The sequence below is a fragment of the Colletotrichum spaethianum genome, assembly GCF_022836535.1.
Source record: "Colletotrichum spaethianum MAFF 239500 DNA, contig61, whole genome shotgun sequence".
Taxonomy (NCBI): Eukaryota; Fungi; Ascomycota; class Sordariomycetes; order Glomerellales; family Glomerellaceae; genus Colletotrichum; species Colletotrichum spaethianum.
Genome location: NW_026054831.1, coordinates 198,096 through 211,855, shown reverse-complemented (window position 1 = coordinate 211,855; position 13,760 = coordinate 198,096). Strand labels below are relative to the sequence as shown.

Below are 13,760 nucleotides of genomic sequence, written 5' to 3'. Positions count from 1 at the left end.
AACCTAACCCTAACCCTAACCCTAACCTAACCTAACCCTAACCTAACCCTAACCCTAACCCTAACCCTAACCCTAACCCTAACCCTAACCCTAACCCTAACCCTAACCCTAACCCTAACCCTAACCCTAACCCTAACCCTAACCCTAATGCTTTTATACTTTTCTTTTTTTAATATATTATATAAAAAAGAAAACTAAGAAATAATTAAAAAAAAATAAAGTTTTATGTTTTTATTTTTCTTTTTATTAGCCTATAAACATAATTATAGGCCTAATTAGATATAACTAAGTAAGACCCTTCTAAGTATAAAAAAAGACTCTAGTTAAATACTATTATAAGTATTAGTATCTAATTACTAAGTAAACAAATAAGCTTAATATCTTTAAATAAGTATTTAAATAGATATAAATAAATTTATTACTTTAATATAAAAATAAAATATATAATAAGTAACTATTACTTTATTTCTTTAGGCCTAACTAGACCTCTAAGGTCTAGAAGAGTATCCTCTTTCTCTAGAGATTACGATATACATATATATACTACTTAGTAACAAGAGCAAATCTAAACAGACTATAAGACGTAAAGGATACACTTTTCTAGTTTACTTATAGCCTTAATCAGGCCAAAGAGGACCTGAAAAGAGTAGTATCTCACGGTCTAGGCGTTAAGGTAGTCACTTAGGGTAATCGGTCACTCCAGGTACACTTATGACAATACTAAGACCTTGGTGTTTAGTATAGTTTGTATGTTAACTGTCTACTTACTAGCTTCCTTTATCCTACACAGTTTCAGTATCTAAGGTCTTAGTCTATTAGACTATATAGGTTAACCTTAGTGTATCCTAGGGTTTCTTTATTGTTACTAGTAAAGGGCTACTTAGACAAGTAAAGGTCTAGTAATCTTCTACCTTACTTATTAGTTCTTATATAAAGTTAGCGTTAGTTAAAGGTGTTAAATATAGTAAAGACCTTACTTTATTCTCTAATAATCTTAATATACCTTTAGTTATTAAAAATAGTAGTAGGGCTAAGTCTTTTAGCTAAAAGGGGGTTTAGTACTATTCTTGTAGTAAGTTACTTACCTTGTAATTTATAGCTATAATAATAGTTTTAGGCTAGTTATTTAGGTTACCCTAGTCTTTTAAGATTAAAAATATATTATTAACTACGTCTTTGTCTCTAAGGAGCTTGTCTTAGTATATAAGCTAAATAATTTACTTTGTTGTTTATAGGTATCTCTTAATTTCTCCTTTAAGATCTTATTCCCTTAATGACCTTGTAGGAGGTCTACCTTATATAGTGGTAGACCTCCTGTGTTTATCGGTAAGGGTAACAATCTTTATCTTTTCTTTAGTCTTTTACTTATTCTCTTTAATTTTCTGTTATTCTATTAAATAATAGTTTACTATAGAATTAATATTAACCTTATATATAATAACTAAAGAACTTATAAGTATTTATAACATTATTTTTATTATATTAAATATAACTAGTATAAATATACTTACTATAATATAATAACTCTTTAACTATTTTATAGACCTTATTAGACTTAAAATAATAAGTGTAAAGTATTATATTAACTTTATAGTACTTAACTACTTTAATAAAAAAATAACGTTTATAGGTTTTCTAAGAAATTTTAGAATCTATTTTTTATTTATTTATATAACTAGATATAGTATTAGTATTATTAAAAGAAGTATAATTAATACTTTTTAACCTAAGAAAAGTAATATACTTATAATAGTCTTAAGAATAAGATCTTTAAAGGGGAGACCTAGTGTTATAACCTAAATCTAGTTATTGACTAGTATAGCTTAAAGTGAACCCTAGAGCAGCTAATAAGGTAGCTAAACATTTAAGTATATAGACTAATAGTATAAACTAGGCTTAGAATAAAAGAACTAGGGAAGGTTATATAATAGATTAGTTAAATTACTAGTAATCTAATATAATCCTCTAGTAAGGATTATTAACTAGTAAAACTAATCTTTTACTTAGGATTATAAGTAGTAAAAATGATCTAAGAAAGAAGACTAAGATATAAAAATAATTATTCTAAGAAAATAAAAACCTTCTATAGCTCTTTAGTAATTAACTTTATGATTTACTCTTTTATAAATAACTTTTAAATTATTCTTTTATTATAAAGCTATAAAGCTATTTATGCCTAGATATACTTAACTAATCACTAGACACTAATAGACTAGCAAGATTACTAACAAGACTTACCTTACTATTACTAAGTATTAACCTTAGCTGCCTATTAGCAGAAAACACTACTGTTGGATATCTGACTATAATATACTACTACTACTACTACTACTACCACTACTACTACTACTATTACTACTACTACTACTACTATTACTAACTACTACTAACTACTACTAACTACTACTAACTACTACTAACTACTACTACTACTACTATACTACTACTACTAGCTAGCCTTACAGGTAGGTGTGTAACCTGTCTGACCTGACCTTAACGACCTGACCTTAACTTAACGGGGCTAGGGCCGTCTAGGGGCTCTACTATGCCTAGACGTGCCTAACTGATCACTAAACACTATAGACTAGTAAGATTACTAATAAGACTTACCTTACTGTTACTAAGTATTAACCTTAGCTGCTTATTAGCAGAAAACACTACTGTTAGATATCTGACCGTAATACTATATCGCTTTAGGCTTTACAACAAGTACCTGGCTATCTAATTAACCTTACAGAGTGTGTTATAGCGCTGTTTTTGCTTAGATTTCAAAAATTTTGTTCTCGCTTTTAGTAATGTTTTTTTTTTTTTTTTAGCTACAAGGCAGGATATATGCAAGCACACAGGAACACGTCAGATCACCCGGAACGGAAAACCTATAAAAGTAGGTCACGTGTAGATAAGATAAGGTAGAAAGCGCTTCTCTTAGCAACGAGCGCTCATGACATGATCAACAATAAGCGCTGACCACTAGCAAGATCCGATTATAGACATAAGGCAAGACTTATATATAAATAGCCTAGATAAGCTCTAAGACATGAATTCTATAGCTCTTCAGCAATCAATTTTATGATTCACTCTCTTATAACTAAGTGACTCTTAGATTATCCTTTTGTTACAAAGCTACAAGCTACCTACGCCTTGAAGCGCCTGACTAATCACCGGACACCAATAGACCAGTAAGATTACCAACAAGACCTACACTCCTGTTATAAAATATCGACCTCAGCTACCTATTAGCAGACAACACCACTGTCGGATATTTGACCTAGCATTAATGTCTTAGGTTTACTACAGTAGGCTAAACAAGATCGCACCTGCAACAATGTCCCTTGTATTTATACGTAAATGCCTAGCTCGGCTTTTAAGTGCAGCAAGAATACATATTTCCTACCTACGTCGTATATTTCGGTAAGCTCTATCGAAAACATCCCTGATCTCGATATAAGAAAATCTTAACTTACTCGTCAACTACTTGCAGGCACATACTAGATACCTGTACGTGTGACTTGTTAGTACAATATTTTCGGTAGCACATTAAGCAGATATAGAATTTACCCTGTAAAAGGACTGCGAATGCAAATAGGCGTCGGTTGCGTTACGTTACACCCCGAGCAATCTGTATCTGAACCGCAAGGGTCACCAAGTTGGGCGGCTGATACTGTTACGGCAAGCATCGCGATGGCAGTAATGGCGTGTTGACTAAACTGCATGGTGTCCGATTCTTGAAAAAAAAAGCGTTGCAGATACTTGTCATTCACAGTGAAGACTGCAGGAAATAATCCAGCAATACAGCAGGACGTTTTGTTTTATATTCAGCCCTGCTGCTGTAGAGGTGTACTAGCGATTGCATGACTCGTAGTAGGTGATGGGAAATACTTTCTAGCTAAGAAACTCTATTAGATTGCTTTAGTGCTGAGTGGCTCTCCGTAAATTGCTTCGTTTGCTGCCGTGTGTCATTTTTTTCTGTGACTGTGGCCGCGGCATTTATCTCCGGGCTCCTGCTACTATATTTGTGATAGTCCATGTTTTCAACCCCGCGAGGAGGGACAAGCTCCTTACTTTGTCCACTCGCCTGATCGCGATAATCCGTGATCTTGGAATTTCTTTTAACCTTTTTCTCCCTAAGCGCTTTTAATCAAAACAATTCATGTAGGTGTTCTATAAGACAGCAGGACCTCGCCACTTAGCTGTCCGGCCTTCTATTGACACGGAAGAGGAAGAAAGCTCAGGCTGCTTAGGAAGCCTTTGGTTCAATCGAATATAGTAAGATACTGCCTTGATAAGGCTTGCGTATATCCTAGTATGTAGAACAATATGGATAGTGTCTCTACTAAATATAGCCAGGACCCTTGTAAAATAATACATCATACAGTACAAGAAGTAGCCCCACTAAGATTTAGAGTTTAAGCCATGGCTCAAAACCTGTTTCTCAAGCATATTCTCCATATAGCCTCAATAATGATATTCCGTAGTATCCGCGGAGCCCGCTTCATTCTTTTAGATTACTTCAAATCACATATCAACACAACATGCCAGGGGATTCTGCTTCAGAACAAGAATATAAGATCCTTTCATAGATATAGAGTTCACTCACATACTAAGCGCTAATTCTGTAACAGGCCAGGCCCATATAAGGCCTTACTGAATATCGCGGCCAGGACCACATCTGCAATACCCACAGCCTTACCCTGATCAGGCCCACCACGGAATTCACGATGCCAACAAGCCGATAGCCAGTGCAGCATAGCCCTGATTAGGCCAGTAGTAGGGTAAAGACTCTTTGTTTTCCCTTCTGATCCTTATGAGGAAACTTATAGTAGTCGCTATAGCTAGTTACAAATATACTCGCCTTGCACTGTTACACTGTTACGACCCGACAAGACATAACATAACCAGGGTCGCCCTATAGGCACTGTTACCGGTCGGAGAGATGTATGAAGGATGATTGTATTAAGGTCTATCTTGACGTGCACAACGCTACTTATAGTTGGGCACGCACTACTCACGTGATGGCTGGCATCACGTGACGCTGGCAGTGGCCACCCTGCCAAGGGGGTAACAAGCACCTAGAGGTTACAAGACAAGGTTATATGCATGATAACACAGGAACACGTCAGTCCCTTGTCGGAACGGAAGAACTACGGAAGATCACGTGAGGATAAGATGGACCAACGACTGATAAGCGGTCCATGGCCAGGGCCGACATACCAAGGATCTGGTCCTGTTACGGTTAGACATCCGACAGTGTGTTACGACCTAACAGACATAAGATAACCAGGGTCGCCCTACGGGCGCCTAGCGGTTATAAGACAAGATTATATGCAGGGTAACACGGGAACACGTTAATCCCCTCTTAGAAGAGAAGAACTAAGGAAAGTCACGTAGAGATAAGAAGGATGTTATGACCTAAATCCGGTTAGTGACTAGTGCAGCCTAAAGTAAACCCCTAGAACGACTAACAAGGCAGTTAAACATTTAAGTATATAGGCTAATAGTATAAACTAGACTTAGAATAAAAGGACTAAAGAAAGTTATATAATAGACTAGTATAGATTATAAGTAATTTAATATAATCTTATAGTAAAAATTATTAACTAATAATATTAATCTTATACTAAGAATTATAAAAGAATAAAATAATCTTAGTATTATAATAATAAGATATAAAGATATGAATTTTAACTTAAATAAAAACCTTTTATAGTTTTTTAGTTATAAACTTTATAATTTATTTTATTATAAGACTTAGAATATACTAGTAATATTCTTAGATAGTCATAAGAAAGTAAAGAGACTTAGTAAGAGTAAAGGTAGAAAGAAAAGGTTATTACATTAATGAATACAATTCTAGTTATACTATCTTTCTAAAAGGTAAGAATATCTTAGGTTTATATCTTTTCTTTAATATCTTATTAGTAATATAATTATCTAATAAAAATATTGTAACAGCACAACTCCCTTAGCCAGATAGTTATACGTCACAAGGGCATATAAGCAGTGTTAACAGCAGGGCTTGTACGCGTGCAAGCATTGACTGATCTTTTGGGTTAATTGGGTCAATTGGTTAGGCCGTAGAGTCAAAGGGTCCTTGCGACCGACGTCACTATCAGCGTCTGTTACAATTGTGCTTGCACGCGTACGGTTAGACTAACAGCTGCTGGACTTGGCATGTGGCAAAGAAAGGCTTGATTGCCGTCACAAGTTCGATTCCCGTAGTTGTCCCTGGCTGTCAAGGCGAGCGCTGGCGAAAGGCGGGGTAGGACTTGTCTCATCGCTAACTCTAACCTTGGGGGTCTGCATTGCCTATGTGTGCCTTAGGGACAAGGCAGCCTAGGAGGGGGTATAGTTGTAACAGCACAACTCCCCTAGCCCGATGGTTATACGTCACAAGGGCATATAAGCAGTGTTGACAGCAGGGCTTGCACGCGTGTAAGCACTGACGGATCTTTTGGGTCTTTTGGGTCAATTGGTCATGGTCGCGGAGTCTAAAGGTCCTTGCCACAGAGCATTACTGTCAGCGTCTGTTACAAATATCTTATCTGGAATCTAGGAGTTAGGTTTCTGGAACCTAGGGTTAACTAGATCTAAGACTAGAATTCTAGGGTTAACCTAATTCTTAGCTAGTCTTTTTTAGATTACCTTTATTGTTATAAGTATATCTTATTTATAGGTAAGTTATATACGGTTATAAGGCTTTTATTTTACTTAATCTAAATATAGATATAGTAAGTTTATATAGTTATTAGATATAAAGATATAATTAGATAAGATAAGAGTTCTTATAATAAATCTTATTCTTAGTTTTCTTTTTAAGTTTACTTTAGTTTAAAATAAAGTTATAGTATATAATATCTTATAGTAAAAACCTTTATATATAAAAGAAAAACAATAGTTATATTTATATATATTATTATAGTTATATATATTGTTATAGTTAACTATATTTCATTTCTTAATAAGCTTAATAGCTTTACCTACTAATAACTTTAAGTAATAAAACTAGTTAATCTTAAATAATATTAATAAGTAGCTTATTAATAGACTTTATATTAATTACTTTACTTCTTTAGGTCTAAGTAAATAGGCTTTTATATAAAAACTACTATATCTACTTTCTCTTAAATAATTATTACTTATTACCTAATATACGTTTAGCTAGCCTTTTAAGTTACTAATAAGTAAACACTAATCTTAAGGTAAACTAGGTACTTATTTATCTAGTAAATAAGTCTTTTTAAGTTCTAAATAGCTACTATAACCTAGTAAAGGTAATGTCTTTAGACTGCGTGCTATTAAGACGATCTCATAAGGTAGCCTCAGGAACCCTGTAAAAGGACCGTAGTCAGGAATAATACAATTGCAAAACGTAAGTCTTGTATTGAACAGAAGCTGGATCTTAGCCTGCTAATCTCCAGCCTTCCGCCGGTTAAAAGGGCCCCGCACCCTGAGACAGTATCTTGAACTTTACGACCCTGTGGCTGTCCCTCGTGGATGTGCCACACTGCGCCACAGTGCCTGTAGGTGGGATGTCCTATTGCCCTTTGACAAAACCCCTATTCACGGCTAGCCTACCAGATCCCATACCCATCTTCAATAGCTTAAAGGGCGAGTTAGGTCTTAGACTTGGTATACTGCTTTATTGTATAATAGATAGAATATCCTGAAGAGATGATGTTGTTTGGAGTAAAATAGTAAATGTTGTGGTGGTTAGAAATGAATGTTGTTGGTGGTGATGCGGGAATTTCGGGATGCGCGGGACACTGGGTTGTGCGGTAAGTGGGGCGGCCGAGTTACCACAGCATTGTCGTCCTCTTACAAGGCCACTCACAGAGTCAACACAGTGTCTGTTTCTCACCATGGACAGATCTCGCTCGCTTACTGTCTACCTCCGTCTCTCAGAAACATCTCACAAACCAACATTTCGCGGCCTTCGAAGCGCCTTTGTTAGGCCGGGCATCTTAATTCACGGACAGCATGAAGCAAATCACATCCATCTACGCGTGTACTGTCAGTTCCGTGCAGCCGCATAGCCTTACATCATTGGCGGTTTTTCCGTCGGCGGCATATTTGCCTATCTGGTAATACGTCAGCTCATCAAGAAGAAGAAGCAGGTCCAATGAACCCTGTGATCACTGCAAGTTTGTTTTTGAGATATTCCATACTTTGTAAGATCCATATTGGGATGATGAGCATTGTCACGCCAATGGCAATGATCATAGCTGAAGCAAGGGCGGTTATCCTTTTGTCTTAATAACATGAAACTTCCTAAGCATCGTGATCAGGAGCACCTACTTGTTTGTCTCTCCAAATTAGGAGTGTCCGAAGATAAAGGGAGCTGTCAATAAGTTCCCTTAAAGGCGTCGTTCCTTTATATGCCACAGATACGAGGTCTTTCTCATCCAGGTATTTCTGCTCCTCCATGTCAATTGCCGCAAGATCGTGATTGTGATGCCAATTGATGAGATTCTTCTGTCCCTATTTGGTGTCCTTGGGTATTTCTTGAGCGTCGTTTGCTGAATAAGAAACTTACTTGCTGCTTGTCAGTATGCGCTAATTTCAGAGCATAATTCGTGTACTATAATACCTTAACTTTTTCGAAATTTCTTTTACCAGCTGTGAGCGGTCCCTTAAGTCCCTTCTGAAGCTTCCGTATGGAAATTTGGTCCAATGACTTCGCTCGTCATGTCGTCGAAGTTTTCAATTTCCTGCTCAAGCTGAGATATTTCATCCTGGAGCGCTAGTGCCACGCATACGCTTAGAACATTGAATCGGCGTAGCAAGAAAAAGTCGTCTTCTGATAAAATGGACTTAGAGTATCCCCAGTATCTAATGTACTTCCATGGCCTCAAACGTACCTCCTCTTCAGTTGGCTTCTCACTTGTCACGCTGATTGACGTCTGGTCTAATGACCGACCGGAAGCTGCCGACTGCGATGTGCGGGACTCTGTTGACTGTCGAGCAAACATGATCATATTTTTTGCAAAGTCTCGACCGGTATCGGATGGTCCACAGACTTTCCGAAGGTGTATTTGTTGGTCTTAAGTCGCGCACCATAATTTCCAGCAGTCAGAGGTGATAATATATATAATTAATGTTTTTTCCACTGGACTAACGGAACAAATTCTCGTGGAAGTTTCACCGAGCGATATGCAAACTACTGATTGATAGAGCCACAGCTCCTGGGCTTCTGTGAAGGTGATGAGATGAATTACACGTAGGCAGCATGAAGTGCATCTGAAGGCGATTCGGTGTGCGGGTGAGTGATGTAAGCATGGATAGCTGTCTCGGACTGGCTCACGGGTTTGGTTTCCAAACAGTCTCACAAACATTCAATTTCGCTATCGACGTCCTGATGCTCTACGAGCCGGCAAATCTGAGCTCTATCGCTTGCCATGCTATCAATATCACCGTTTTGCCTCCTCATGATCCCTACCTTCAGCTTCTTGTCCTCTCAAATGCTTGGAGAAGCTGAATCCTGGAGCTCCGGGTAAAGATTGTCCTCATCGTCGGCCTGGTCTTCTCTCCACCATCAAACTTTGGGCGATGGTCCGAGCCAAGGGAAGGGCTAGGAGTTTATTACCGAAAGATCTGGTGATTGGGCGGGATCCCGAAGATATCGACACATGTGATGGGTTTCTTGCTCTCTCCTTTTTATCTTTGTACAGCTGTGGTGATTGGGTGGCTCTTAACGGGTCGTCACAAATTAAGCTTCAATTTAAGTCTAATCTTTTCGTTGCGGGGGCTGCTACCCCTACGCATCCACCAATAGCAATAGGTAGCTAGCCTAGGTAAGAGAACATACCTCAGGCGCAACATATCCATCACAAGCTAATAGCGAGACAATGCCGCCTTAAAGCCGACCAACGGCAACAGAGATGGCTGCGACAATGGCGGTGCTGACAATATCTACGTTTGACGTGGGCGGAGTCAGGGCCGACCTGACATTTTGTACAGGTAATTAGTGCATGCCTAAAGTTCGATAGGCCAAGGAAAATTATAACAGCTATCGCCACACTTGGGCTAGCATTATCGCCTGGTCTAGCATTTGGGTTCTGAAGTAGGAGAAGCTAGCGCTGTCTGGCCGGTCGGCGTCTCCTTCATGTCTGATTCCTTGAAGTAAGACACGGCAGTCGGTGAAGTTATTTCCTTTCACTCATCCATGGTAAATATTCGCAAGTCAACGAACCCCAGGATGCGAGGTACTTGATAACGCTATATCTCCCTTTGGCAATAGCGACTTGGACAAGCTATCCGAGCGAATCCCTTTATGGCAGTCCCTCCCGCACATCGTCTAGCAGGCGCTGTATGGAGTCGACAATTAACAGCCTAAAATTCTCTTCAATTATCGTTGAGCCAGTCATGGAGATTGGCGCAGGTTTCAATGTCGGTTTTCCACGCATCGTCTCCCAAGGCACGTTATCGTCTTAATCGCAGCCTTGAATGGACTTTAGGCTGCTGCAGAAGCCCTCAAGATACGCAACATCCAGCCGGCACTGAAAGTTTGCATGGACCGTCGTCACTCACCCAAATTATGTCCTGACATTTCAAGCTTCCAAACAATTTGAAATATGTCATGTTACAACTGACGATGCACTCTTCGACATCTTTCGGGAGGCCCTCGAACCCTAAGGAACTAAACATGGTAATATCCTTAAGAACCTGCTTTATTGCTAGCCCTCAAGATGCAAGCTTTGGGGCACTGATCGCCTGGCCAGAACGGTGGCTCCCATCAAGCAATTTGCCCGCCGGCTGCCAAGAGATAAAAGGGTTACAGTGTTTGATAGGTTGACTGCCCCAGCCAACCTATCCCATTGAGTGCACGTTAATGCCAAGAAAAATGGGCCCGCCTTTGCACCGAAATCCTAGTAAACGAGGTCTTTGACTGGCTTTAGAAGGAATTTAGTGTAGCTTACTATTTACTGATTAGCATTCTCCGCGCCTTGGCAAAGATGGCGTCACGATCGGATAAGAGGTGGAGAAATCAAATACCGAGAGCGCCCTTTGTCAATACTCCCACCGTTTCTCGACCTTCTACATGGGGCTTGCACTTCGATATTTCCACTGCCTGACTCTGCCTTCCTAATACGATTGACCTATCGACGAAGTTGCCTTCCTAATACGCTCAGCCTGTCAACAATCATGCTACCTTCCAGAAAAGAGAGCCGAGCGAGCATATTGAATCACATCCGCTTGGCCGTTCGGCGTTGTGTATCTTTGCATCAGTTTAGTCTAGTTCCTCTCCGTTTCCCAGCGCCTGGCCTAGTAAAACAGCCATGCATGCCACTGCCGGCTGTTCACAAAGTACGCATTATTGCAAAGGATCATTGCCGACAATCAGACGCTTGCCAGGTTTACTTTCTCTGTAAAGCTAGAAACTTACATAACTGTTAGCTAAAGTCTACACAATATTTACTACAAGTGTCGGCTGCTAATACTTTGAACTCTGTGGGTGGGCCGAAAGCGTTGATTGCCCGGTATATGGTGGGGAAACGACAGTGGCAAGCATGTTACCGTTAGCTTGCCACAATTCAAGATACAGCCGGCCCGTTCCGATGCTGTGGGCCTGACTTAGCATACATGGTATCGCCAACCACAAAGGAGTGCGAAAAGCGTGAGTTATCGATTAGGCCATGTCGGCCGGGAGTCTAAGCACCTTATCTAGGAAAGGCTCCTATCTGATCTATATCTCTTTATTTTACTCCTTCCTACTTAGCTATGTGCCATCGCATCGCGGGGTAGGCAGTCTTCGAAGGTGCCTATTAAGGATTGCCCGAATAATACTACTGCAACCTCACACGGCGAGTGTCTTTTGAAGTGCCTTTTGAGGAAGGCCCTGCTGATACCATGGAAACCTGCAGTAACATCACCAGGCGAGTTAGAACATATTGGGAAGGAGGCATTTGGCGACAACTGGTGCATTGTCGATTTCTACTTTGGATAGCGACAACAGGAGCGTGATGATAATCACGATGTTAGAGGCCGGGTTAAGTATAAAGGAGTGTACATATTCTCATCCAGTCTTGCATTTTATAGCAGCATCCTAGACTCATCTGACCTACTCTCTACCTCTCACAACATTACGAGCGCTTTCTCTCACGTATTGTATTCAGAAAGTTCAATATGGAGCTCACTAGGTTCCTCGCCCTCCTGGCAGTTGTCCTGCCCGTTGCCTACGGTGCCCCCACACAGGCCGCAACCAGCCTCCATCCCAAAATCCTGGCCGCCATGAAGCGTGATTTGGGACTGGAGGCCGAAGAGGCCACTGCTCGTGTCGCCTTCGAGCACCAGGCCACCGATGTCATTGAGCAGCTGCGCACATCGGCGGGTGACTCGTTCGCCGGCGCTTGGATCTCCGAGGACGGCACCACGCTCAATGTCGGCGTCACTGACGAAGCCTTGGCCGCCGATGTGACCGCTGCTGGCGCCACGCCGGCGATTGTGGCCAACAGCTTCTCAAAGCTTGAGCAGGCCAAGCAGGCACTCGACAACCTGGATATCGAGCAACCCGAGGCCCGCGACACGAGCTCGGCCGACTCGGGCATCGCATCGTACTACGTCGACATTGCAGCTAACAAGCTTGTTCTAGAGGCACTCGCCGGCAGCACCGCTCATGCCGAGGAGCTTGCCGCGAAGGTCGGCCTCACCGCGTCTGAGTTCGAGGTGCGAACCGTTGAGTCAATGCCATCAACCTTCGCCACAGTCTACGGAGGCGACGCCTACCTCATTAACCGAGCTGCTCGATGCTCTATCGGGTTCGCGGTCACAACAGGCTTCGTTTCTGCTGGCCACTGTGGTACCGTTGGTAACACTGCCACCACTAGCAGCGGTGCGTCGCTGGGAACCTTCTCCGGTTCGGTCTTCCCAGGCAGCGCCGACATGAGCTACGTCCGCACTGTCAGTGGAACCACCCTCACTGGCTACATCGACGGCTACGGCCGGGGTAACCTGCCTGTGTCTGGCAGCACCGCGGCCGCCGTCGGAGCCAGCATCTGCCGCTCTGGTTCTACTACCGGTGTCTACTGCGGCACAGTTGGCGCCCTCAGCGCAACGGTCAACTACGCCGAAGGACGTGTCACGGGCCTCACCCGAACCAGTGTTTGCGCCGAGCCCGGTGACTCCGGCGGCTCCTTCTACTCCGGCGCCCAGGCCCAGGGTGTCACCTCGGGAGGCTCTGGCAACTGCCGTTCCGGCGGCACAACCTACTTCCAGCCCGTCAATGAGATTCTTTCGACCTACGGCCTCACGCTGGTCAGGGCTTAATCAGCCAGCTATCACGGCCGCTGGTACCACCTGAGCGGAGGTACACCTTTCCAGTATTTAAGACGTTTGCACTTCAGCTTTAAACTTCATTGAGCATCGGCCTCCACCAGCAAAGAAACTTCGACTTCATGCAGTTTCCCCCCCCTCATTAAAAAACGTGAGTGGTTTTTGGACAACCGGCACCTTTTGAACGCAGCCCGAATTGCATCAGGTACAACTGCGGAGGTTTTGGACTGCTTGTGTTACTCTTCTTGCCGACGCGGGCTGCTAAGCGCACGGTTGTCGATTAGCGAAAGGGGATTGGCAAGGACTTGTCAGCACATTCAATACAGTATTCTGCTTTGTTCTCCCAACGAATCTAGTGTCTTTCTGTGTCTTGAAATTTGATAATTAATAGCCGCATTGAATAAAGCAGAATCGTTCACTCACGCTTCATAACACTTGTTGAGAGAATGCGATCAACCTGCTGAAGTGAGGTCAAATCCGCTTAGATGGCC

The 13,760-nt window shown here is 41.6% G+C and overlaps 1 protein-coding gene across 1 annotated transcript; it reads left to right on the top strand.

Moving 5' to 3' along the window:
• Nucleotides 1-12,123: 12,123 nt before the first annotated feature.
• Nucleotides 12,124-13,263, top strand: ColSpa_12336 (stress protein DDR48; the record flags this gene model as incomplete). Its single annotated transcript, XM_049278548.1, has 1 exon — nt 12,124-13,263. The coding sequence occupies one exon, from the start codon at nt 12,124-12,126 to the stop codon at nt 13,261-13,263; it is 1,140 nt and encodes a 379-aa protein (XP_049134505.1).
• Between the last annotated feature and the right edge of the window lie 497 nt (nt 13,264-13,760).